The following is a 26,594-nucleotide window of genomic DNA, read 5'->3' as shown; positions in this document are numbered from 1 at the left end:
CTGACACCAGGGGCCAGTGGCACCAACCACCAGCAACATCAGACACAGGGATCAAATGGGAGAGTCACCTCCCAAGTCCAGGAAGCAAAAGGATGTCTGCCCTGGGTTCATCACCCCACTCCCTGCTCTGGGACAGGTGGCAGGTGGTGGCAGAGACACATTTAATTACCCTCATACTCTCAGGAACACCTTGTCCCTGCGGCTGGGAGGATGAAAGCATTTCTCACATCCTAGGAGGAAGTCAACTCATTTGACAGTCAGGAGGGTGCCAGGCAGGCGACAGTCCCATGTGCCAAAGGGAGGGGCAGAACTGGTTACTGCTGCACCCAGGGCAAGTTCCAAGAAGCTCTCCTCTGACTGAGTGGAGATCCGCCTGGACAGCCCGTCACCAGGCCGTCCCCACCCAGGCCCGAAGGCTCCATGGGACTGGCATGTCCCAGGAGACACAGGGCTTGCAGAGCAGCTTTCCTATGTTCCCTGGCCACAGCCCAGCCTGAGAATCAGACAACCCAGCCTCACCCTGGCAGGTGGGGGCCGCACTCTCCTCTGTCGATGCCCTGCACTTTGACCGAAGCAAGCTCTTTCTTCTCCAGGTTTGCCACCACGGTTATAGAACCCGCAGGTTGGGGTGGATCTGGAGCTGTGAAGAAGAGCTTCTTTTCATTTTCCCAAAGATGTGAGTTTGCCTGGGCATGAGTAAGAGGTAAAGTGGTCTGGCCTGGCCAGATGCCAGGTAGCCCAAGGAAGGCCAGTTATGGCAATGTGCTGTGCTCAAAAGCTGGCCGAGGCTGGGCACGGTGGCTCACACCTATAATCCCAGCATTTTGGGAGACCAAGGTGGGGGAATCACTTGACCCCAGGGAGTTTGAGAACAGCCTGGGCAACATAGTGAGACCTAGTCTCCACAAAAAATAAAACAAAATGAGCCCAGCGTGGTGGTACGTGCCTGTAGTCTCAGCTACCTGGGAGGCTTGAGTCTGGGAAGTTGAGGCTGCAATGAGCCAAGATCATGCCACTGCACTCCAGCCTGTTCAACAGAGGGAGACTGTCTCAAAAAAAAAAAAAACCTGGCCCATGCCCATGTCTAGCTTCTGGGTCTGCTGGCCTGCATCACGTGAGCAATCCTGTCAGCTGTTGATGCTGGGCTCCTGTTCCACATGCACAGCCATCTTAGGAAGGACATGAAGGAAAGTTGGGGCTCACTCAGGTAGAGGTGGAGGGGATTTCTAGGGCTCCCTAGAGGTGGCTGTTCTCAGTGAGAATAAGCAGGTCAGGCTGGATCCTGGCTGGAGCATCCTGCCAGTTCCATGGTGCCTAGAGCCAGCCCAAAGGAGAAAAGTAGGAAATACTCATTTTGCTTTGACCTAGGCCCTGTGTTTGGGATCGTGGGATCAAACCTCATCTGGGGCTGTGAGCTCATGCACTGTCAGCATAAAGTCCCATTCCCTGCGGCTCATGGAAACTGGACAGAGGCTGGGCGTGGTGGCTCATGCCTGTAATCCCAGCACTTTGAGAGGCTGAGGTGGGAGGATCACTTGAGCCCAGAAGCTCAAGACCAGCCTGAGCAACACAGAGAGACTCTGTCTCTACAAAAAATACAAAAATTAGCCAGGTGTGGTAGCACGTGCCTGTGGTCCCCACTACTCGAAAGGCTAAGGCAAGAGGATCACTTGAGCCTAGGAGGTCAAGACTGCAGTGTTCGTGCCACTGCCCTCCAGCCTAGGTGATAGAATGAGACCCTTTCAAGAAAGAAACAAAGAAAGACAAAAGAAAGAGGGAGGGAGGGAGGAAGGAGGGGGAAAAAAAAAGAAAGAAAAAGAAAAGAGAAGAAAAAAGAAACTGGACAGAGCAGCCCAAGCCAGAGGTAGAGTTAATCCATCCCATACCTTTCCTTGGCAGAGCCAAGAGGCTTGGTCCAGGCAAGAAGATGGCAGAAGCAGTAACTATACAACCTGGTCCAGTACAGCACCCCCAGGACCCCACCCACCCTGCCTTTCAGCCCTCCCCTCAGCGGCCCTGCTCAAGGGCCTTGTGGGACAGGTGTTGGGGCAACAGTAACATGCCAGAGTGAGCCGGTGCTGTGGACCTGGGCTGGCCCCTGGGAGGGACGTGGTCACCTGCTGGACCACACAGTGAAAGCTAGGTCCAAATGACTGAAGCCACTGGGGGAGGTGAGAGGCATGGAGCCTGGGCAGATACTGAAAGGTGACATTCCAGGACCCTGTGCTCCCCCAGGCCTTGTGATGTGTATCTAGTTTGAAGCTTAAAGGGTTGGGGGCACGGGAAAACAGGCAGAGCTGAACCCATGACCTGGCAGCCTCAGGGCCCTGTGTGCTACATCATGGATTACAGCTCATCTGTATTCATCAGCTCCCAACCCTTCAAGTTCCAAGCTAGATCCCAGGTGGCAAGGCCTGAGGGAAAGACAAGGGCCCCAGAAGCAGGGTCCTTTTTGCGCAACTACCCCTTCCTGAGTTGAGGGCCAGTTCACAGAGATATAGTACAGGCATCCTTGAGTGAACAAATAAAAGAATAGATAAAGGGGGAAAAAAATCAAAGAACATAGAGTGATTGGACAGGAACTGCCAAGACAGGTGTCAGGAGACCATAATTATGCCCTTGGGCCTTACCTTGGACCCAGCTTCCCAGATGAAGAGAGTGAATAACGGTACCTCCAGGAGCCTGTCCAGCTATGACACTGTTCTAGCCTTGTCAGGCCCAGACCACATTGACTCCCTGCAACCCAGCCCCTGAGGGCCCCTCAGGGGCTCCCAGTGAGATCAGTGGCCTGGATACCCATGGAGCAGCCTCAGAAGAACTAATGACAGCTGCAGGGGAGACCCTGGGGCTGTGGAGCCTCTGAGTGGCCACCAGCACAGGGACAGGGGCAGGCAGTAAAGGCTGAGTTTCAGATGACTCCTCAGAGGGGAAAGCCCCATCCACCAGCCAAGCACAAAAGCCTCTGTTGAGGTCAAGGCCTGAAAACCATTGCCTGAGCATCCAAAGTGGGGCAAGGTCTGGGCAAGTGCCCAGGGCCAGGCAAGAGCTAGCCAGGAAAGCAGTGTCCAGCACCAGTCAGGGCTGCTCCTCCACATATTCCTTTCCCCTGCCACCAATCTGCCCAGCAGTCCTCAGGACCACCCACATTCACACAGGGGCAACCCCAGCCCTGTCCCTCGTGCCTACTCCTTGGTTCTTCAGGGGAGTTGCTAGGTTTGGACACACATATTAGGTGCCCAGGCCACACAGCAGCAGCCTATCCTACTAAAGCACCCTTCGGGGCCTTGATTTTCCTGACTCTGAAAAGGAGGAAGACCAACATTCTAGTGCAGGATAGATTTTTTAAAACATCAGCCAGGGAGTAGGTGCTGGATGAGGCAGACGCCAAGGAGGCTAATGGAGAGGCCTCCAAACTGGGGTACAGGGTAGGAGAGACTTGTCAATCAACTGATGATAACCCATCGCCAGCCTGACCGTGTGGACCTGCAGTGCTTACATGGTGTTCAGGTGCCTGGTTCGGCATCTCCCGGAGTCACCTTGCATATATGTGCCTATACATGCCACATACATCCTACATGCCCCTCAGAGGGAGTGTCAAATGAGGTTGAGGAGAGAGAAAAATTCATCCTCTGTCCTGAAGACAAATTTTCCCTCTCCTGGAGAGGCCAGGGTGGCAAGACAAGAGTGGTAACTACCTAGGCAGGTGCATGGTTCTAGGGGCCTGAGAAGTGTAGCCCTGATCCCTGGGCTGCCTCAAGAGCCTACTTGGAGCTCCCAAGACCCTTAGGTTCATAGCACACTGTGCTGTACCTACAGCTCCAACTCTGAGCTGCTGGCATGACCCAGGTGAGGGCAAATGAGGACGGTGTGGTGGGCAAGGCTGGAACAGCCTGCACTGGGCACCAAGGCAGAGAGCATCAGGAAATGTCCCCTGGCCTTCTCCTTCCCAACCCAGGAAGATAGGGCATAGGGAGGTGAGGGTGGATAGAGGTACACAGACAGGAGACACTAAGTGACAAGCCCTACCTCATCTGAGAAGGCCAACTGGGACTTAAGTGAGGGAGTAGGGCCCAGGGCAGAGACCCAAGGGACAGTACTGGTGGCAGTTGCCCCATGGAAAAGTGGAGGAGAGAGAGCCTGGATGACTTACAGGGTCCAGCCACACCTCCCTCCCCAGGCTCCTTGACAGTGGAGTGATCCTGGCGCACCCCCTTGTGGTGGAAGGGAGGATGGCACTGTCCACAGCGAGGGGCCCCTCTGGTGAGAAGAGGGTACACCAGCTCCAGTTCCCTTTCAACACATCCCTCCAATTTAAACACGGCCTCAGACTCCTGGTCAGCATCTCCCAGTCATCAACCTCTGAGGGAGTGGGACTACAGGTACCCACAGAGCTATGCAGGAATGTCTCATAAAGAACAGGAGTTGGGCCAGGCACGGTGGCTCACACCTGTAATCCCAGCACCTTGGGAGACCAAGATGGGCGGATCACCTGAGGTAGAGGGCTCGAGACCAGCCTGACCAACATGGAGAAACCCTGTCTCTAGTAAACACACACACACACACACACACACACAAAATTAGCCAGGCATGGTGGTGCATGCCTGTAATCTTAGCTACTCAGGAGGCTGAGGCAGGAGAATCACTTGAACCTAGGAGGCAGAGGTTGCAGTGAGCCAAGATCGTGCCATTGCACTCCAGCCTGGGCAACAAGAATAAAACTGTCTCAAAAAAAAAAAAAAAAAAAAAAAAAAAAAGAACAGGAGTTGGCCAGGCGCGGTGGCTCACACCTGTAATCCCAGCACTTTGGAAGGCCGTGGCTGGAAGATGACTTGAGCCCAGAAGTTTTGAGACCAGACTGGCCAACATAATGAGAGCTTGTCTCTACCAAAAATAAACAAAATCAGCTGGGCGTCGTGGTGCGTGGTTTGCAGCCTAGGTGGTCAAGGCTACAGTGAGCCATGATGGAGCCACTGCACTCCAGCCCAGGCAACAGAGTGAGACCCTGTCTCAAAAAAAAAAAAAAAAAAGAAAAAGAAAAGAAAGAGAACAGTAGGTGGATATAAGCCTGGAAAGCCAAACCGGAGACCACATGGACCTGAGTTGGCCATAAGGAACTGGTCTGTCTTGCATGAGTGAAGACAGAGCCTTCGGAGGGACAAGGCTGAAGGGGACGTGGAGGGAAGCATGGGCATCCTCAGCCCTCTACACTCTTGCTCTCCCTCTCTGCCAGACCCTCCCAAGTCTCCAGTTCCCTTTATCTAAGTAAGTCTCAACTCCTTTTGTCTCTACTGCCTAGTATGTGTCTAATAAAAGCAAGTGCTTAATAACTCAGAAACAGGGAAATCTATGATATGGTGCATCCCTGGGGTTGGCGGGGGGAGACTTGGCTTTTCCTCCCCCACACCACCAAAGCTTAGTACTCAGCCAGTGCCAATAGAGCTGTCATGGCTGGGCGCAGTGGCTCATGCCTGTAATCTCAGCACTTTGGGAGATCGAGGTGGGCAGATCACGAGGTCAAGAGATCGAGACCATCCTGGCCAACATGGTGAAACCCCGCCTCTACTAAAAAGACAAAAATTAGGCAGGCATGGTGGTGGGTGCCTGTAATCCCAGCTACTTAGGAGGCTGAGGCAGGAGAATCGCTTGAACCCAGGAGGCGGAGGTTGCAGTGAGCCAAGATTGTGCCACTGCACTCCAGCCTGGCGACAGAGTGAGACTCTGTCTCAAAAAAAAAAAAAAAAAAAAAAAGAGCTGTCACTCATCCAATCAGGCAAATATCTATTGAGCATCCACTCTGGCTAGGACTGTGCTGTTGAATCCTTACAACCTACGAATAAGTGATTTCTGTTTCATTTTACAAGTGGGCAAATACATCTCTGCATCACACAGCTGTCCAGAAAGGGAGCCATGGTCTGCCTGATGCCTGGCTCCACACAGAACTCAAGAAAGGTTCTGGCAACCCATAGGGGCCCTAGGGTCCTGACCCTGAGCAGGTGCAGATGACTTACAGACGGTCATATCATGTCCTTGCACCTGTTCATTCTGGATGCAGATCCTCCTAACAAGTGGCAGTGTGTCTGACCACTGAGCTCAAAGCCCAAGAGCAGCTACAGGTTGGGAAGGGGACCTTGGTGCTATAGTAGGCATCCTGACCACAGCAGGAAGAGTGAATGGGTGGCCTGACAGAAGGCCCCAGACAAAACTATGGGAGGCAGACCTGGGCCCTCAGGGACAGTGGTTCTGTTCCATCTCATTCCAAGTCTAACAGCCATTAATGCAGGAGAGACTCTGCTATGTTCAGTGTGTGCCACTTAAGAAAGCAGGGAGCCTGGGCAACATAGTAAGATCCTGTATCCACTAAAAAATAAAAAATTAGCCAGACATGGTAACACATGCCTGTACTCCAGTTACTTGGGGAAGGTGAGGTAGAAGGATCACTTGGGACCAGGAGGTTAAGGCTGCAGTGGGTCATGATCATGCCACTGCAATCCAACCTGGGCGACAGAGTGAGACCCTGTCTTAAAAAAAGAAAAGGAGCTAGGCGTGATGGCTCATGCATGTAATCCCAATACTTTGGGAGGCCGAGGCAAGAGGATCACTTGAGCCCAGGAGTTCAAGACCAGCCTGGGAAACATGGCAAAACTCCTTCTCTACAAAAGATACAAAAATTAGCTAAGTGTGGTGGTGCAGGCCTGTAGCCCTAGATACTTGGGGGGCTGAAGTGGGAGGATTGCTTGAGCCTGGGAGGTCAAGGCTGCGGTGAGCTGTGTTTGGGTCACTGCACTCCAGCCTGGGCAACAAAGCGAGACCCATTCTCAAAAAGAAAAAGAAAAAAAAAAAAACAGAAAGAAGGAAAGAAAGAAAGGAAAGGAAGCAAGCAAGCAGAGAAATGAGCCTAATATATTCCAGAAGTGTATTATGCAATGTTTAAAATAAGGTGTTGAAGCATTTCCGTCTCTGCCATCAAGAAACCCTAGTCACCCAGAAACCTTATATTACTAAGGGCCCTGAATGGCTGACATCTGCCTATGCTGAGAGTACTTCAAAAGGCCTAGCAGGGGTTCAAGCACTGGCTCCACCTCAGAAACCAGGCCCAAGAAATCGCTGAGTAAACCCAAGAAAAAGTATATGTTATCACCCACCAGAGCAAGTTCTGACAAGACATCCTGTGGCAGGGATTTGGAAACAGCAGTTATTGGCTCCTGTGGGGACTCTTACTGACTTGACCATAAATAGCTTCTCAGATAAAATCGGGCTAAAGGCCAGGCGCGGGGGCTCACACCCGTAATCCCATCACTTTGGGAGGCCAAGGCAGGTGGATCACAAGGTCAGGAGTTCGAGACCAGCCTGACCAACACAGTGAAACCCTGTCTCTACTAAAAATACAAAAATTAGCCAGGCATGGTGGCACACGCCTGCAATCCTAGCTACTCAGAAGGCTGAGGCAGGAGGATCGCTTCAACCCGGGAGGCGGAGGTTGCAGTGAGCCGAGATTGTGCTATTGCACTCCAGCCTAGGCAACAGGGCAAGACTCCTTCTCAAAATAAATAAATAAATAAATAATAAAATCGGGCTAAAGTATATGCCAGTGCAAGATGTAACCAACAAAGGGAATACAGGAATGGGGGTCAGGAGGAAAACGCAAAGGACAGACAGAAAAACAGCCAGTTAGGTGGTCACCTGCTCACAGGAGCTGTACCTGGACAGGGGCCCTGCAGCTCTGTCCAGCTGACATGAGAAGAGTCCAGCTCTGGCCTGGGCCCTCAAGCACCCCCATCGGACTTGGGAGTCTTCAGGTGTAAAGAGAAGTGGCTTCATGGGGGTTCCCTAAGACTCAGACCAGCCCTACAATGCTGCGAAACAAAACCTGGACCACAAAGGTCCCAGGCTCTCCAGCACAGGCCTCAGCTTTGATGGCTGCTGGGTGTGGGTACCCTTCTCTTTGCTTACCTATATGTCCTAATTTTCCTTAAATATCTTTATTGAATGTTTCAAATTATAAAATGTGTTCACTGTAATACATTTAAACAATAGAAGAGTACATAAAAAGTCAACATTGAAACCTTCCTCCTCCCAGCCTCTATAAATCCCTCTCCCCAGAGGTTGTCACTCAAGACAACTTGGCGCCTGTGCTTCCAAAAACATGTGTATGTCCACCTGGTAGTCTACCAAGATGGGATTACAAGTAACGCTTTGCAACTTTTCACCTAACAATATATTTCTAAATCAGCCCTTATGGAACTTCACGCTTTGAGCACTGTCTCGTAGCATTCCATTGTAAGAATAGACCACGGTTTATTTAACCAGACCATAACCAAATCACCGGATATCCCATTGGTTCTAGTAGTTTGCTGTTACCAACAAGGCTGGCGTAAACACCTCTGTACATGCTATCCCATGCTAATCTACGGGACACAATCTTGTAAGTTGGGTTGCAGGTCACACGGTATACACATGCAGTGTTTTGACAAAGGGGTGACAATGTATACCCCTTGGAGAGTCTACACCAAGTCATCCTTCTACCAACTTTTTGGAGTTAAAAAATTATATTTAGTCAAAAAGAAAACAAGAAAACAAAAAGCCACCATGCCCCAGCATCATGCAGGAAGAGACACGGCAGGAATCTGGAGGGAGAGCCCGGCTGTCCCTCTCTCTGCTCTGCTTGCCAAACTGGGCTCTATGCCAGGTGTCCTCGTTAGGCCACACTTGTGTCCACTTGGCCCACAGTTAAGGCTGCTCTCTAGCCTCCTGGCAGGAATTGTGGGCAGAGCTAGGCTTCCAAGGCAGGCTTGCCCCGGCTACGAGCCAACAGATGGCCTGGCGCGGGCCTAACTGCTACCAGCCAGTGTACTGGTGACTTCCAGGTTAATATCTTTAGTGTTACTTCCTCACACAGCCAACTGCCTGACGGACTCCCTCAGACATCTGAGATAGAATACTTCCCCTCCCACCCCGCAATCTGCACCCTTAACTTTCCTAACCCTTCTCTGGTAGCCCCCATCTCAAAAGGATCTCCAGCATCCACCCAGTCATTTATTAAGCCAGCAGTCTGACTTCTAACCCCCTTCACCCCACATCTAATAAAAACTGGACCAATCTTGTGGGTTTCATTTCCCAAGCTGATCTCTGACCTGGTCCTTCATCCCCCCTCATTTCACTCCAGCCCTGGTTAGTCCATATTCTCCTACCTGGAGAGCTGCAAGAGCGGCTAGCAAGTGTCCTGCTTCTGGCCTGCTCCCGCAAATCCATCCTCTAGAGCCTCAGAGCAAGTTTCTTTTTTGTTTATAACTGACGTGTAACAATTTCACATATTTATAAGATACATGTGATATTTGGATACATATATACACCGTGTAATGATCAATTCAGGGTAATTAGCATATCCATCAACTCAAACATTTATTATTTCTTTGTTTTTGAGACAGAGTCTGGTTCTGTTGCCCAGACTGGAGTACAGTGGGGGTGATCCTGGCTCACTGCAACCTCTGCCTCCTGGGTTCAAGCAATTCTCCTGCCTCACCCTCCCAAGTAGCTGGGGATTACAGGCATGTGCCACCATGCCTGGCTGATTTTTGTATTCTTAGTAGATATGGGAGTTTCACCATGTTGCCCAGGCTGGTCTCGAACTCCTGACCTCAAACGATCTACCTGCCTCAGCCTCCTAAAGGGTTGGGATTACAGGCGTGAGCCACCACACGTGGCCTATTATTTCTTTGTGTTGAGAACATTCAAAATCCTCTCTTACAGCAGTTTGAAAATATATAATAAATTATTGTTAAATATAGTCACCCTATGGTATAGAATAGAACTTATTTCTCCTATCTAGCTGTAATTTTGTACAGATTAACCATCCTCTCCCTCAGAGCAAGTTTCTTTTTTAAAAAAATTAATTATTATTAATTTTTTTTTTGAGACAGGGTCTCTCTCTGTTGCCCAGGCTGGAGTGTAGTGGTGTGATCACAGCTCACTGCAGCCTCAACCTCCCACGCTCAAGTGACCTTCCCACCTCAGCCTCCAATATTAGTATTTTTTTAGAGATTGGGCGGGAGTGCGGTTCTCACTATGTTGCCCAGGCTGGCCTCAAACTTCTGGGCTCAAGTGATTCTCCCACCTCAGCCTCCTAAGTGGCTGAGATTACAGGCGTGAGCCACCACGCCAGGCCCGGTGAGTTTCTAATTGTATCACACCACCAACCCTACCTCTTCCACAATTCCCCATTTCTTCACCCACTGAGGGGTTAGGTTCCCACACTGGCTCATGACAGCGAGATGCCAAACCTCCCCCCTGCCTAGCCCTAGCCGCCATTCCTGCTCTGGGGCCTCATCCTCGCAGGCGGCAGCAGCAGCAAGCTGGAGGGGAGCAACGAGTGCAGCAGGCTGCCAGACACCACCACCAACCCATTCCAGTTCATCCGCCACTGTGCACTGGGGTCTCCTTGTGCAGCAATGCCACTGCCCAAGGCAGTGGGGCCAACATGAGGGAAAAACTTCAGGCTTGTGTGGGGCCCAGGCTCTCACAACTCAACATGCTCGTTCCCTTCCTTCCACAGAGTAAATGCTCCTTCCATTGTTGCCTTCTGCACATCCTTCTTCCAATGCCCTCCCCGAGCCCCCAGCTCCTCTCTCTTGCTTGTAGTCACTAGATTGCCAGTACCATGTCATCTCTTCCTTTGGATCACGTTTGACTCAGAGGAATTTGGGACTGAGCTAAGCTCATCTTGCTGTCCAAGTTGTGGTCATCTAATTTCACCAATTCAATAGAGTTTCCTTTGACAAACAAAATGAAATGTATAAAATATTTCCAGGCGGCTGGGCGCGGTGGCTCACACCTGTAATCCCAGCACTTTGGGAGGCCGAGATGGGCAGATCACGAGGTCAGGAGATCAAGACCATCCTGGCTAACACGGTGAAACCCCGTCTCTACTAAACAAAATACAAAAAATTAGCCGGGTGTGGTGGCGGGTGCCTGTAGTCCCAGCTACTCAGGAGGCTGAGGCAGGAGAATGGCGTGAACACAGGAGGCAGAGCTTGCAGTGAGCCGAGATCGCGCCACTGCACTCCAGCCTGGGCGACAGAGCGAGACTCCGTCTCAAAAAAAAAAAATTTCCAGGCAAGACCATACACAGAAAATCCCAAACAAGACATTTCCTACACATTAACCTTAACCTCAGAATCTCTCTCTTTTTAAAAATTTTTTTTTACCATAACTCTCATCCTTCCTGAGCAATATGTCCTTCTAAGACACCCACAGCCTTCCAGGAACCAGCCCAATGCATCTATCCAGACCTCGCTGCTGCAAACCCTCGACACACACTCTACTTTCTCCTTCCACCTCCCAAGGCTGCTGTCATGAACGAGGCAGTTTCATGTTTCTGAGACTACTAATGCCATTCCTTCTCCCTATGCTCTTCCCACCTCTTGGCCTGGCTAATTTGGGGCTGGGGCCGGGGGGGAGCGGCAACAGCTTTACTGAGATATAATTCATTTGCCATACAATTTTCCAACTTAAAGTGTACAATTCATGGTTTTTAGTATACTCACAGAATTGTGCAACCACCCCCACAATCAGTTTTAGGACTTTTTTTTTTTTTTTTTTTCAGATGGAGTCTCACTCTGTCACCCAGGCTGCAGTGCAGTGGTGCAATCTCAGCTCATTGCAACCTCCACCTCCCAGGTTCAAGCAATTTTCCTGCCTCAGCCTCCCAGGTAGCTGAGATTACAGGTGCCCGCCACTACGCCCAGCTAATTTTTTGTGTTTTTGTTTGTTGTTTGAGATGGAGTCTCGCTCGGTCACCCAGGCTGGAGTGCAGCAGTGCAATCTCGGCTCACTGCAAGCTCCACCTCCCGGGTTCATGCCATTCTCCTACCCCAGCCTCCCGAGTAGCTGGGACTATAGGCGCCCACCACCATGTCTGGCTAATTTTTTGTATTTTTAGGAGAGATGGGTTTCACCACATTAGCCAGGATGGTCTCGATCTCCTGACCTCGTGATATGCCCACCTCGGCCTCCCAAAGTGCTGGGATTACAGGCATGAGCCACCGCACTCAGCCAATTTTTTGTATTTTTAGTAGAGATGGGGGTCTCACCATGTTGGCCAGGCTGGTATCGAACTCTTGACCTCGTGATCCCCCCGACTCAGCCTTCTAAAGTGCTGGAACTACAAGCATGAGCCACCATGCCTGGCCAGTTTTAGGACATTTTTATCACCCCAAAAATAAAGCCCATACCCATTAACCGTCACCAACCACATAACATATCCCCTCCCTAAAGTACCCTGCACCTACTGTGCACTCAATGCTGTTTTGATGGTCACTCAGTTTGCCTGTTAGACAGGCACACTTGCCCTAAGCAAGACCTGTGTGACATACTTGTATTAGCCACTCAAGGCCCACCATGGCACCTGTCTCATAGGAGTGATGGCAGGGAATGACCACAGTGGAGCAGCTGGCCTCTCCAACTGTTCACTTGGTCCCAGGCCCCGTGCTTACACTTCATAAATATCTCAGAGACCCTAATATTATTCTCATTTTACAGCTGAGGATAAATGACTTGCCCAAGGTCACAAAATCAGTTAAGTGGCTGCGCTGGGATCAGTTCATCAGTAAGGTCTTCTCTAACTGTCTAGACATTGTCTCTGCCCATCCACTGCTGCCACCTTCTAGCCTCACCTTCTTCTGTTCTCATTAAGGTCTCCTATGACCTCTGAATGGCAAAACCAAATGGAAGGCTGACTTTGTCAATCTCTTGGCCACATTTGGCACTCACTACCTCATTTATTTTCAGGCTCTCCTTTGGAGCTACCCACATTTCAGGGAATGACTTTGGCCTTTTTGGCAGGACCATCATCTTCCCCCAAGTCCTTTGATCAACTGAAGTGCTTCCTGGGGGAGGGTCCCATCTTCAGCCTCTACTCTTCTGACTCCATGGTTATCTCTTGGGGACCATGGACACACCGCTACCTCAATTTCCCAAGCTCAGAACTGTCACACCTGAGCACCAAAAATAGCCTTCGTATCTCCACTCAGATGGCTCACAGATCACTCAATTTCATCTTCTCACTCCTCCAACCCGTTCCTTCTCCTACATGCCACCGTCATTTCATTTTGCCACCTACACAGTTGCCTAAGCCAGAGATGAGGACATCAACCTTGACTTAATTCTTCCCCCAGCCTTCCTACCCAACCCTCAAGTCCTATCAAATCCCCTTCCTAAAATTCTCCTGCAATACTCCCAGCCAATGCTTGAGGTCAGGCTGCCTTCACCCCCAGCCTGGATTACTATAAGAACCTGCAAACTGTTCTTTCTGCCTCCAGGGTGGCCTCCACCTTCAAATTGCAGGTATCCTCTAAAGTACAAGTCTAATAGCTTTACTATCCCATCCCCTGCACTCAGGACAGAGTCCTTTCTATGGTTTTTACAATCCTTCAAGAGCTAATCTCTCCTTAACTTTCCAACCACACTCCTAACCACCCCACAGTCTGTGCTAAACGACTTGCCACACCATCAACATTTGCATCTGCAGTTTCATGTGACATTGCAACTGGAGATTGGCCAAGCCCAGCCTGGAGTCTCTCTTCTTCTTGCATAAAATTGTCTCTTGTGAAATAATGTTGAAAGGCACAAAGAGATGTAATGGACAGAAGACAAATGAAATCAGGGTAGAGAGGGATAAAGTGTTCTGGACAACAGCCAGCACATCACACATGGGCGCTTCACCCATGGCCTCCAACGATCTAACTCTCTGGCTGAGAAGAACAATCTTCAGGACCACTAGCTCACATGGAACTTGAGAAGGTTACAGGACTCCTCTTGAGTGTTAATTATATTTCTTTACAACAGGAGGGAGATGTCCTGACTGGCCCAAGTATCAGGTAGAGCTCCCATTCCAAATTAGGAAACTGGCATTCTGGTACTCATCAGCTGAAGTGGTGCTACGTAATCCAGCAAGCCATTTGCTTCTCTGTATTTTCCAAGTTTCTGAGTAAGAGAAGAGCTAAACTAGCCATGGAAAAAACCAAGAATGATGTCCAATACAGTATCAATCAGAACCCCATATGACTCAGATTATGGTCTCTAAATACAACTTTTTAATAAAAAGAACCAAGTCTCCTAAGAGAAATGAAGACTACGTCTGGGTCAAGAAATGTTCAAGGTAAGATTAGAACATACGGGCATCCCAAGCCAGACGGAGTGGCTCACACCTGTAATCCCAGCACTTTGGGAGGCCGAGGTGGGTGGATCACCTGAGGTCAGGAGTTCAAGACCAGCCTGGCTAACATGGTGTAACCCCATCTCTACTAAAAATTAGCCACGCGTGGTAGCGTAGGCCTGTAGTCACAGCTACTCAGGAGGCTGAGGCAGGAAAATTACTTGAACCTGGGAGGCAGAGATTGCAGTGAGCTGAGAATGTGCCACTGCACTCCAGCCTGGGCAAGAAAACAAGATTCCATTCCAAAAAAAAAAAAAACACAGACATCTCAGATAGTAAGGAAGCTTTCAACAGCTACAGGGTTACATAAAAAAGACTTGGCAGTCAACTGAAAAAGCTTCCACTGGCCAAGAGACAATTTAAGCATCAATAAGGTTAATCAACTGAAACATAATAAATACATTAAAATCCATTAGTGTGTTATAATACTAAACAAATCTTGGTTGGTTTAGTCACAAAGCCTCATTAGTCATTTTTGGAGGATGTCAGTGAAACAACTCATTATTTTGAAACCTGGTAACTATTGGAAAGAAGTAAGCATTTATCTTAACCTCTCCTATACAGACTGTATCTCAGGACAACTAAGTAGTTGATTACTCGAAGTTTACAGGCATAGAAGTGGTCAAGCTGGCAACTACAGAAGGAAACAGAATTAGAATAGCACTATTTTGCAACCCCCAATGAAATGATGGCTCCAGTCAATAAATGTCAATTATTCCTTACATCATAAAAAGAGAAACTAGGTATTATGTGCCTCCCAATAGAGGTACAAACATTAGCTGGATGTAGTGGCTCACGCCTGTAATCCTGACACTTTGGGAGGCTGAGGTGGGTAGATCACCTGAGGTCAGGAGTTCCAGACCAGTCTGGCCAACATGGTGAAACCCCATCTCTACTAAAAGTACAAAAAAACTAGCTGGGTGGCTGGTGCCTGTAATCCCAGCTACTTGGGAGGCTGAGACAGGAGAATTACTTGAACCTGGGAGGCAGAGGTTGCAGTGAGCCGAGATTGTGCCATTGCATTCCAGCCTGGGCGACAGAGTAAGACTCTATCTCAAATCAAAAAAAAAAAAAAAAAAAAAAAGAAGTACAAACATCACCTATTAGGTATCTACAAAAAAAAAAAAAAGAATTGAACCAAAATCTGAGCAAGCCTCTAGACCTACTACTAATTTAAAGTGAGAACAAGGGACAGAGGAACAAGTTCAACTATATGTCAGAGATGGGATCAGTAAAATTGAGATGGATGGAAAATCTATAAATCAAGTGATCTAACTTCAATCTATATATTAAAATACTTGAGAGAGTATCAACTGAAATGTATGGATCATATTTGGATCCCAATTGAAACAAATCATATTTTAAAAATTTGAGACAATCAGGGGAATTTGAACACTAAATGGACATCTGATTACATTAACAAATTACTGCTTTTAAGGAAGAAGGAATAATATTGTCATTTTTTTAAATACTCATGACTTTTTTCAGAGACACTGAAATATTTACGACTGAAATGGTATGCTGTCTGGGACTTACTTCTGAATAATTTGGGATTGGGGGTATAAATGGAACTAGCATTGAAACAAGACAAGATAATTATTCTATCAATAAGAATTTATGATTGTTGTAGTTAGACGATTATTACTTAGGGGCTCATTATATTATTGCTTCTTATTTGTATATGTTTGACAGTTTGACAGTATCCATAATAAAGTTTTTTTTTTTTTTTTGAGACGGAGTCTCAATCTATTGCCCAGGCTGGAGTGCAGTGGCGCAATCTCGGCTCACTGCAAGCTCCGCCTCCTGGGTTCACACCATTCTCCTGCCTCAGCCTCCTGAGTAGCTGGGACTACAGGCGCCCGCCACCACACGAGGCTAATTTTTTTGTATTTTTAGTACAGACGGGGTTTCACCGTGTTAGCCAGGATGCTCTCGATCTCCTGGCCTCGTAATCAACCCGTCTCGGCCTCCCAAAGTGCTGGGATTACAGGCGTGAGCCACTGCGCCCCATCAATAAACAGTTTTTTGTTGTTGTTTTTTTTTTTTGAGACGGAGTCTCGCTCTGTCACCCAGGCTGGAGTGCAGTGGCGCAATCTCGGCTCACTGCAAGCTCTGCCTCCCGGGTTCACGCCATTCTCCTGCCTCAGCCTCTCCGAGTAGCTGGGACTACAGGTGCCCGCCACCACGCCCGGCTAATTTTTTGTATTTTTAGTAGAGACGGGGTTTCACCGTGGTCTCAATCCCCTGACCTCGTGATCTGAACGCCTCGGCCTCCCAAAGTGCTGGGATTACAAGCGTGAGCCACCGCACCCGGCCAATAAACAGTTTTAAAGAGAAAAGAGGAAAGCAAAATTCTGGAGGGTACAGGTTCAAACAATACTGAAAACAAGGGTTAACATTTACCTAGCGCTTACTCTGTCCTTGGTGCTGGGCTAAGTGTTTTACATGTTGTAGCTTGTTGACATTTCACAACCTGTGTGAGATAGGTTCTGTTAATATACCAGTTGAAAAACCCAAGGCCCAGAGGTGTTAAATAGATTATCTAAAGTAGTCCAGTAATTGGCAGGATTGGAATTCAACCCCAGGTTTGCCTAACTCCAAAGTCCACCACACTTTGTGCACCAAGTGCTGGAGGGATGGCTTGCATGAGGGATATGAGGGATAGAAATGTGTGTGAATGGCCAAGTGTGGTGTCTCACACCTGCAATCCCAGTACTTTGGGAGGCCAAGGTGGGTGGATCACTTGAGGTCAGGAGTTCGAGACCAGCCTGGCCAATAAGGCAAAATCCTCTCTACTAAAAAATACAAAAATTAGCCGGGCATGGTGGCACATGCCTGTAATCCTAGCTACTCAGGAGGCTGAGGCACGAGAATGGCTTGAACTGGTGAGGTGGAGGTTGCAGTGAGCGGAGACTGCACTGCACTCCAGCCTGGGTGACAGGGCTACACTCTGTCTCAAAAAAAAAAAAAAAAAAAAAAAAAAAAAGAAAGAAAGAAAAGAAAAGGAAAGGAAAGAAATATGTGTGAATGAGCAAAGGATCCCTGAATGCCACACTAAAGATCTAGATGGTATTCTACAAGGTGGGGGAGGGGGCGGGAGGGTGGGTGCCTATGTTGAGCGGTGTTATAGGAAAAATGTGTAGAAAGAATGGCCTAACATATTTATGGGGGATGATAGAGGGTCCCCTGGGAAGATGAGAAGAATGCTGTACCCCCAGAAGCTCTGTTATAGGACAGCGGACAGCAGCAGGAGTGAGGAAAGACAAGAAGAGAAACAACCAACCCAATGTCTATTGATGATCAATGATGTTCACCTTAGATTTAGGCAAATAAAGACCTTCGACAAGTCCCAGGCAGTCCACAAAACTCACATTAAGCTCCAACTGTGTGCCAGGCCCTGTCCCAGGCAGCCTCCCTCTATTTCTCCCCTTTTTCCCACAGTAAGGGTAATCGGTTGCTGGCAGATGCCTACAGCCCAGCATCCCAAAGTGCTCTCCTTCCCCACCTCCACTCACATAAGTAAGGTAAACAACTTTTCTTGCAGATGTACGTTAACATCATAAGACCTATAATTATTGTACTGCCGATTTTTTTTTTTTTTTTTGAGACAGGGTCTCTCTCTGTTGCCCAGGCTGGAGTGTAGTGGTGCAGTCTTGGCTCACTGCAACCTCTGCCTCCCATGTTCAAGCAATTCTCCTGCCTCAGTCTCCCGAGTAGCTGGGATTATAGGCGCCTGCCACCACGCCCAGCTAATTTTTTGTATCTTGATTAGAAACAGGGTTTCACCATTTTGGCCAGGCTGGTCTCAAACTCCTGCCCTCGTGATCCACCCGCCTTGGCCTCACAAAGTGCTGGGATTACAGGCGTGAGCTACCGCGCCCGGCCTGTACTGCAGATTTACATTAAAATCATAACACCTACGATTATTGTATTTTTAACAGTAAGTTTTCTATTTTAAAGGTATTTATTTTCACTTTACTGGTCTAGTTTGCAAGGCAAACAATAAATGATTTTTTAATTTGAGCTCACTTTTAACCTCAAGAAGTTTCTGATGAGAAAATGTTCTCTAGTGGGTGAATCATCTGGCCATCCTCCCCCCACCCAGCTACCAATTATGAGGCTATCAGCACCTCTCCTCAAGAGTACCACTTGAGGATCAGGGATCCCCTCACATCCTGGCCACCCTTCCCTTCCGTACCACCTGCAGAGGGAGTGGTTGGCAAGGACTGGAATTAGGGACATCTCTAACTCAGTACATCTGTTGGAGCTGTGCCTCAGAAGTCAACGCCACTCTGGAGCTGTGTGCTGAGAAGAAAGGGGAACTCGGTTTCTCATTACTCTTGTGCTCAGAAACCCTGTCCCAACAGGCATCCTCCTCGCTGAAGGGGTGGGATTAATTGGCCAAATACTTGTATATGAACTTCCAGACCTGCAAGGGCCACCCTTGTTCTCCCAAACATTGCCTTCAGGAGATACTGCCCAGCCAGCAGTTCAGAGTTGGAAGAAAACCCTCGCTAAACTGGCTCAGCAGTTCCCCAGGAAGGCTCACCCCGCAGGCCAACGCGAAGACACAATGATCCCAAAGATCTTAGAGTCTTGGTCGGGGGAGGGGGAAGACGTGGGGGACTTTTCCGCTTAGCTTCCTAAGCGTTGCTACGGGACAGCTCTTGGGCTACGTCAGGGTAAAGAGGCCTGTATGGCCACATCTCGCACCGATCAACTACCCCCGAAACACCCTCTCCTTCCAAACCGCAGGGTGAGCACAACGAGAGAAAAGGTGGCCCAAGTAGAGGTGAACAACTGCGGTTCTTAAAGCCTTGTTTGCGTTTGGGCCGGCGCCGAGCCACAGCTAAAGATAGATCCCGCTCCCGCGCGTCCGCTATCAGCCCCAGGATTCCCAGAAAGGCCTCTCAGACCCTTCAAGACCCCCGCTTCCGGCTTCCCGGCCTACACCTCTGAACCCTCAGGCCCCGGCCAGCCTCTATCCCCGCCTTTCGCGGCCCCGGCTCACCCTCCAGCGTCTCGCACTGCACCAGGTTGAGGTAGTCGGCCTGGCTGAGCACCCCGGCCTTCAGACCGCGCACCAGTCCCTCCAAGTAGCCATTGTCCACGTTAAAATAAAGCTCTGGGAAGAACGACATGGCTGCTGCGGGAGCGGCGGGACCGGAGAACCTGGACCGGCCGGCACGAATCGCGACTCCCAGATCAGCTGACGCCGCGTCCCCAGCGGGCTGTCAAGTGCGTCAGGTGACGCGCAAGCGCCTCACGTGACCACAAAAGGGGCGTGGCTCTGAGCGGCGCCCGGCTTCCGGGTGGATGCGCGGAAGCGCGGCGCAGGCGTGGGTTGGGGGATGTCCCTGTGGCGCCTGGGCGCTAAGAAGAGGACGTTTGAGGCCGGCCGCGTGGTGGCGCCCGTGGCCGCAGGGATTTGACTGGGCCTTCTCTAGCTTTCCCGGGTTTGCTGCATTTGGCGCTGCAGGGGCGGGCAGGGTAAAGAAGGGAGCGAGCCCTTCTCAAGCTTGGAAAGTTTCCAGACTGCTGGGCCAGCCTCCTCCCCAGAGGGAAACTGAGGTTCGATTGAGGCAGGAGAATAGGGTCTGGAGGCAGGGAACTTGAGGCCAATACGTGCTGAATTCTGAAGCTGAATCAAGGGAAAACACCAAGGTCTGGGGCAGGGAACCGGAGGCCAACTAAGGCGAACTTCCTAAAGCTAAACCAAAAAGAAAAACCCCATCTCCCCATGTCCAAGTAACAAAGGATCAAAGGCCACTGTCCCCACAACCCTCCCCCTTCCACCACGTCTCAGTTGAAAGGGAGAATGCCTTGGATTGGCTGCGGGCCAAGCACGGGGCCATCCCTTCGTCTGCATAGGGCGCCAATTCACCTTAGCCCCATTTATGCCTAGTGTTCCATTATTGGAACGCTAAGCATATGGGAGTTATTTATATCCTACTGCTCAAAGTCATGGCCAAGGTCTGATTGCAAAAATTCAAAAGATTGCAACCTCAGGCATAAATGGGTTAATTAGCCATGGACCAAACCCTTCATCCAGATAAGGGGTAACAGACAGGGACTGCAAAATGAGTACTTAAAACCCAGAAAACTGTAACTGAGCCCTTTCAGCCTCTTGCTCAGGCCCACTCCCACCCTGCGTAGTGCTTTCTCGCTTTAACAAATCCCTGCTTTCTGCTTTCTTCCTGTGTGTCATTCGTTTGTTACTTTATGGGTTTTGTTCAGTTCTTCGTTCAAAACGCTAAGTACCTGAACAATGCACACTCCCGGCCTTCCCTCTGGTAACAGGATGAGGGGCAGGCTTTGCGTGGAAGTAGCAGCAAGCAAGCCCTGGAGCCTAAGGCTAATTCGTTAGCCAGTAGTGATAGCCCCTGTGCCACGCTGCATCCTGCTTTCCCCGCACTTGCTGTACAAGATTTTCTGGAGTGTGGCTCTTCTCTACTTTTCCCAGGGGCACCAGGACCCCTAAAAGCGCCCGTGTATGTGCCTCCTATGATAGGGTAGCCCAGACCCTGGGATAAGAGTATGTGTGGTTTCTTGGCTTGGCGACACTCCCAACCCCTCCGTGAACCCTCCCTCCTTTGACGGCCACGTTTGAAATAATCACAGCCTTGGGGTTGGTCCCATCCTTTATTCGCATTTCCTTGCCCCTACCCTAGCCCCGACCCTGACGTTGGCCAGCTAGGTGCGGCTGCAGGGGTTCATGGCAGTACCCAGCTTTCGGCAGTAGCAGAAGGCATTGAAGAAGCGGCAGTAGCACGTGGCACACGGGTCACAGCAAGGCACCTGCTGTCCCAGGCAGGACTCATGCAGCCTTACGCAGCGACGTGAGGAGCGGGGCTCGCGGTCCTGCGGGTCTAGTACCTGCGGGGGTGGGGAACCAGCACAGGCCTCTAAAGACAGATCCAGGGACCTTACCTGTCCCAACCTGTGCAGGATGGCAGTGGAGCATGGGGAGAGGTGGTCTGTAGTATCGTCGCTGGTGAGGGAGTTTGGAGCTGGGGAGAGGAGCTATTACCCAATGCCCCCTCCCAAGGGCCACCACCTTACCCTTTTCCCTGAGCAGTTACCTCTGCCAAGGCCTGAGCCTCCTGCAACAGATCCTCTTCTGCCTGTTCTGCAGTTGTCTTCTTCAGTGGCGCCCGTAGGCCCAGGCCTGGGGCAGAGGATGTGAGGGCAGGAACCCCCATGCACAAAGCACCCACCTCCCAGGGGAGGGTTTGGGAAGGGGGAAAGAGGGTTTATGCCAGGGGAGACAATTTGTAACCAGAGGGTATTCAGGCCCCGCCCAGTCCCACCCTTGCTCACACTGACCTGGGAGCTCTGGGAACAGGGCCTGGTCAGGCCTTCTGATGCCCTCCAGGGGGGCCAAGCCCATCTGGGCTCCTTGCGTGGCAGGCAGTGCCAGCAGCAGGGCACAGCTCAGCACCGCTGCGGTCAGCATGGCCTGGCTCAGCAGGAAGATGCACCACTTAGTCCCTCTTCAACCTTGGAGTCCCCTCTAGGTGCCCAGATAGAGACCCCACAGAGAGGAGGAGTCCCTGCCCAACCTGAGGACTCACCTCTGCCTCCGGGATTCTTGCCTAGAGAGTTCCCGGCCACCCCGTGCCCTCGGCTTATATGGCAGGGCATAATGAAGGGCCACACGTGACTGATCCTGCAGCCAGGCTGTGAAGGACCCTTCCTGGAGGGTGGGGGCACAGTTCAGGCCCTCACTCCCTGAACCTGAGCCTTTTGTTCTACAAGAGGAGTGCCTGTCTCCAATTTGGGGTGAGGTTTCCAGGAGCCAATTAAAATTTGGGAGCAAGAGAGGGTGCCCAGGGTCCCCAAATTTCCACAGGACAGGGACCTAGGAGCTGAGCAGGGCTGGAGCCATTAGCAATAACAAGGCAGGCGGCCCTGAAAGCTTAATTTAATTTGTGGCCCCAGAGATGCTTACTCAACCCCTATGTGGCGTGTTGTTTCCTGTGCTTCCAAGAATTCGGGTCAAGGACATTGGAGAGGGTGATGAGCCAATGGCCACTGTTGGGCCGGGGTAGGTGCAGAACCAGAACCTGGGTTTCTTTGGAGGGAATGGGGAGGGAAAAGCCCACCTAACCAATCCCAGGCCCTCCTGACTGAATTTCTGGTCCTCCCCTCCCTTTCTCCCTCCAGGTTTCTCCAAGACCCCCCACTGCTGCTCCTGTCCCCAAACCCCTTTCCACCTGGGGTTCCTGGAAGCCAAGGAAACAGAACGAACTGTTCCCTGGGTGGGCGAGCCACTGCAGAGTACAAAGCTTTCAGGCCGCCTGCCTCATTAGCGCTAATGGCTGCTCCCTTCCGCCCTGTGTCGTCAGGACTGTCTATGCCTGGTCTCATCAGCACAAGGCTGGGGTAAGGACTGCCCTTTTGTGGAGATGGCAGGACATACAGGACCCCACTGCCCCTGCCTTCCTTCACCCCACTGCAGAGCTGTTTATCACACACGTGTCCATCTGGGAAAGGAATGCAGGCTGAATCAACTTTGAGAGGATCACAAGGCCCCAGTGCACAAACTGGATTGGCACAAGGCAGTGGAAAAAAAGATGAAGGGGGACAGGTATGGTGGCTCACACCTGTAATTCCAGCATTTTGAGAGGCCAAGGTGGGAGGATCACGAGGCCAGGGGTTTAAGACCGGCCTGGGTATCATGGTGAGACCACGTTGCTACAAAAAATAAAAAAATAGCTGGGGGTAGTGGTGCATACCTGTAGTAGAGGCTGAGGTGGGAGGATGGCTTGAGCACAGGGATTCAAGGTTGCAGTGAGCTATGACTGCATCACCGCACTCCAGCCTGAGTGACAGAGCAAGATCCTGTCTCAAAAAGAAAAGAAGATAAAGGGTGGCCAGGCACGGTGGCTCACGCCTGTAATCCCAGCATTTTGGGAGGCCAAGGTGGGCGGATCACTGGAGGTCAAGAGGTCAAGACCAGCCTGGCCAATATGGTGAAACCCTATCTCTACTAAAAATACAAAAATTATTCAGGCATGATGGCACATGCCTGTAATCCCAACTACCCAGGAGGCTGAGGCATGAGAATCGCTTGTAACACGGGAGGCAGAGACTGCAGTGAGCAGAGATCACACCACTGCACTCCAACCTGGGTGACAGAGTGAGACTCCATCTCAAAAAAAAAATGCTATTTAAAATGAAATGAAGTAATCCATACTCCCAATATTTATATATACTGGGACATCCAAGAAATTAAAATCACACCTCATTATGTCTTTTTCTTTGAAACAGGGTCTCACTCTGTCACCCAGGCTGGGCCTGGTCAGCACCCATGCTATGGAGAGCTCTTCATGGTCTGGTGTGGACAGGGTGGGAGTGGAAGACCTCCTCCCACCCAGGTGCTCAGTGTCTTACCTCACCTACGAGCAGTGGCTGTCTTCACCTGAGTGTGTGCACACAGGTGTATCAGCCCCATGGGCAGTGATGGACGAGGGCTGAGGCACTCACAGGGCAGCCCATGCCCTGGTCAGGTCCAGTGGGGGAGAGATCAAGAAAACCCACCGCCAAAACACAATGAGCTGTGATCACACCACTGCATTCCAGCCTGGCCAACAAAGCAAGATGCTGTCTCAAAAAACAAAAACAAAACTAAACAAACAAAAAAAAAAACAGCCAGGTGTAGTGATTCACACCTTCTTGAGCCCAGGAGTTCAAGACCAGCCTGGGCAACATAGTGAGACTCTGTCTCTACAAAAAAAAAAAAAAAAAAATTTAATTAGCTGAATGTGGTGGTGCACACCTGTAGTCCCAGCTACTCAGGAGACAGGGAGGAGGATAGCTTTGGCCCAGGAGATTGAGGCTGCAGTGAGCCATGGTGGTGGTGACTCACGCCTATAATCCCAGCGCTTTGGGAGGCTGAGGCAGGCAGATCACCTGAGCCTAGGAATTCGAGGCCAGCCTGGGCAACATGGCAAAACCCAGGTTCCATTTAAAAAAAAAAAAAAAAAAGGCCAGGTGCGGTGGCTCACGCCTGTAATCCCAGCACTTTCAGAGGCCGAGGTGGGCAGATCACGAGGTCAGGAGATTGAGACCATCCTGCCTAGCACAGCAAAACCCTGTCTGTACTAAAAATACAAAAAAAAAAAAAAAAAATTAGCCGGGTGTGGTAGCGGGCACCTGTAATCACAGCTACTTGGGAGGCTGAGGCAGGAGAATGGTGTGAACCCTGGAGGCAGAGCTTGCAGTGAGCCGAGATTGAGCCACTGCACTCCAGCCTGGGTGACTGAGCGAGACTCTGTCTCAAAAAAAAAAAAAGTTTCACGGCCGGGTGCAGTGGCTCACGCCTGTAATCCCAGCCTTTTGGGAGGCCAAGGTGGGCAGATCATGAGGTCAGGAGTTCAAGACCAGCCTGGCCAACATGGTGAAGCCCCATCTCTACTAAAAATACAAAAATTAGCTGGGCATGGTAGCACGCACCTATGATCCTAGCTACTTGGGAGGCTGAGGCAGGAGACTTACTTGAACTGAGACCCAGGAGGCGGAGGTTGCAGTTAGCTGAGATCGTGCCACTGCACTCCAGCCTGGTGACACTCCAGCTTGGTGACAGAGTGAGACTCTGTCTCAGAAAAAAGAAAAAGTTTCACTATGTGGGTGATTTTACTGGTAAGGAACCAGCTTGATATTCCCAGGACAATACTTGTTGGCAAAAGGACCTTCAGAAATATGTGGCATGTTCTGGAGGAGGATTTGGGAAACCCTAGGGGAGGCAGAGCCTCCTGAGTGAGGGTGTGGGCCTGGAACACAGGGACTCTGTGCAGGGAGGAGAAAGGGGAGAGTGTGCGTGCTCGTGCCAGAGACCACATGAGGACAGAGAGGGGTGCTCAAACCCTCTCCCTTCTCTCCTTTTTCCTCCTGCAGTGTACTCCCCTTCAAGGGCCCTGTTCCCACTTTGTCCAGGGGAGAGGGTGGGGGGTGCAGGGAAAAACTGCAAGCACCCGTGGCTCTGTCAATCAGGGTTGATTTTGAAACCCCTACCCAGCCCACTGCCCCTGCCCCAGAAAGCACAGCCATGTGTTTCCTGTGAATCACCTGTAGGATTTCCTAAGGCAGAGATTGCCTGGAGAGGCACGGTCTCCTCAGTCATTCAGGGAGAGGAGAAGGATGGATGGGGGTTCTCTCAGGCTGGTGTATTGAGCCCTGAGCTAGAGGGGATCTGTGATGGTTAATTTTATGTGTCAACTTGACAGGGCCAGGAATGCCCAGATATCTGGTTAAATATTATTTCTAGGTGTGCCTGTGAGGGTGTTTCCAGAATCGTCCAATCCTTTGAGGGTTGGAATAAAACAAAAAGATAAAGAAAGTTGGTACCATGGCTCATGCCTGTAATCCCACCACTTTGGGAAGCCGAGGTGGGAGACTCTCTTGAGCCCAGGAGTTTGAGATCAGCCTGGGTAACATAGGGAGACCCCATCTCTACAAAAAAATTTAAAAATAGCCAGGCACGGTGGTGCACATCAGTGGTCCCAGCGACTCCAGAGGCTGGGGTGGGGAGGATCGCTTGATCCCAGGAGGTTAAAGCTGTGGTGAGCCATGATCACACCACTGCATTCCAGTTTATGCACACGAGACCTTGTCTTAAAAAAAATTTTTTTAAAAAGAAAGAAAACTGGAAACAATCCAAATATCCATCAACAGCAAAATGGATAATAACATTATATTGATATAATTGGGCCAGGTACAACAGTGGCTCACACCTGTAATCCTGGCACTTTGGAAGGCCGAGACGGGTGGATCACTTGAGCTCAGGAGTTCAAGACCAGCCTGAGCAACATAACAAAACCCTGTCTCTTCAAAAATTACAAAAATTAGCCAGACATGGTGGCGCAAGCCTGTAGTCCCAGCTTCCCGAGAGACTGAGGTGGGAGGATTGCTTGAATCCAGGAGGCAGAGGTTGCAGTGAACCAAGATTGCACCACTGCATTCCAGCATGGGTGACAGAGTGAGACCCTATCTCAAACAAACAAACAAACAAAGTATGTTTATATAATTGACGACTATACAGCAATGAAAAGAGAATGAACTGCTGCTACACACTGCAACATGAATGAATTGCACAGACATAAGGTTGAATGAAAGAAGCATGCTGCAGAAGGGAGTGAGGATGGAATGATTCCAGCCCTATGACATTCAGACCCAAGCAAAATTATAATAAATGGTGATAAAACGCAACAGCGGTTAACTCTGGGAGAGTGGGGAATTATTGACTGAGGGGGGAAATGAGGAAAACATGTGAGGTGTTGGAAAGGTTTTGTATCTTGATCTGAGTGGTGGTCACACAGGTATATAAGTATGTAAAATTTCATTAAGCTGCACATTTAAGACTTGTGTATTTTGCCAAGTGCAG

General features: G+C 50.2%; 2 protein-coding genes across 2 annotated transcripts in view; both read right to left on the bottom strand.

Annotated features, from left to right (window-relative positions):
- The window catches only part of ATP6V0D1 (ATPase H+ transporting V0 subunit d1), a 43,247-nt gene extending 23,744 nt beyond the window's left edge, over nucleotides 1-19,503 (bottom strand). The window contains exon 1 of the mRNA XM_030795361.1: nucleotides 19,221-19,503. Within this exon, the coding sequence (XP_030651221.1) occupies nucleotides 19,221-19,350 (130 nt within the window). The 5' untranslated portion in view covers nucleotides 19,351-19,503. The remainder of the gene's footprint in view (nucleotides 1-19,220) is intronic.
- Nucleotides 19,504-20,837: 1,334 nt separating this feature from the next.
- On the bottom strand, nucleotides 20,838-22,079 carry AGRP (agouti related neuropeptide). The gene is made up of 4 exons (XM_003262892.2): nucleotides 21,784-22,079; nucleotides 21,536-21,668; nucleotides 21,292-21,377; nucleotides 20,838-21,085 (listed from the first exon to the last, which is right to left on the bottom strand). Exons 2-4 carry the CDS (start codon nucleotides 21,663-21,665, stop codon nucleotides 20,903-20,905), a joined length of 399 nt encoding a protein of 132 aa, XP_003262940.1. The 5' UTR covers nucleotides 21,666-21,668; nucleotides 21,784-22,079; the 3' UTR covers nucleotides 20,838-20,902.
- Nucleotides 22,080-26,594: the final 4,515 nt, after the last annotated feature.

This window comes from Nomascus leucogenys, chromosome 2 (assembly GCF_006542625.1).
Source record: "Nomascus leucogenys isolate Asia chromosome 2, Asia_NLE_v1, whole genome shotgun sequence".
NCBI classification, from domain to species: domain Eukaryota; kingdom Metazoa; phylum Chordata; class Mammalia; order Primates; family Hylobatidae; genus Nomascus; species Nomascus leucogenys.
This window is presented reverse-complemented; position numbering and strand designations above follow the sequence as displayed.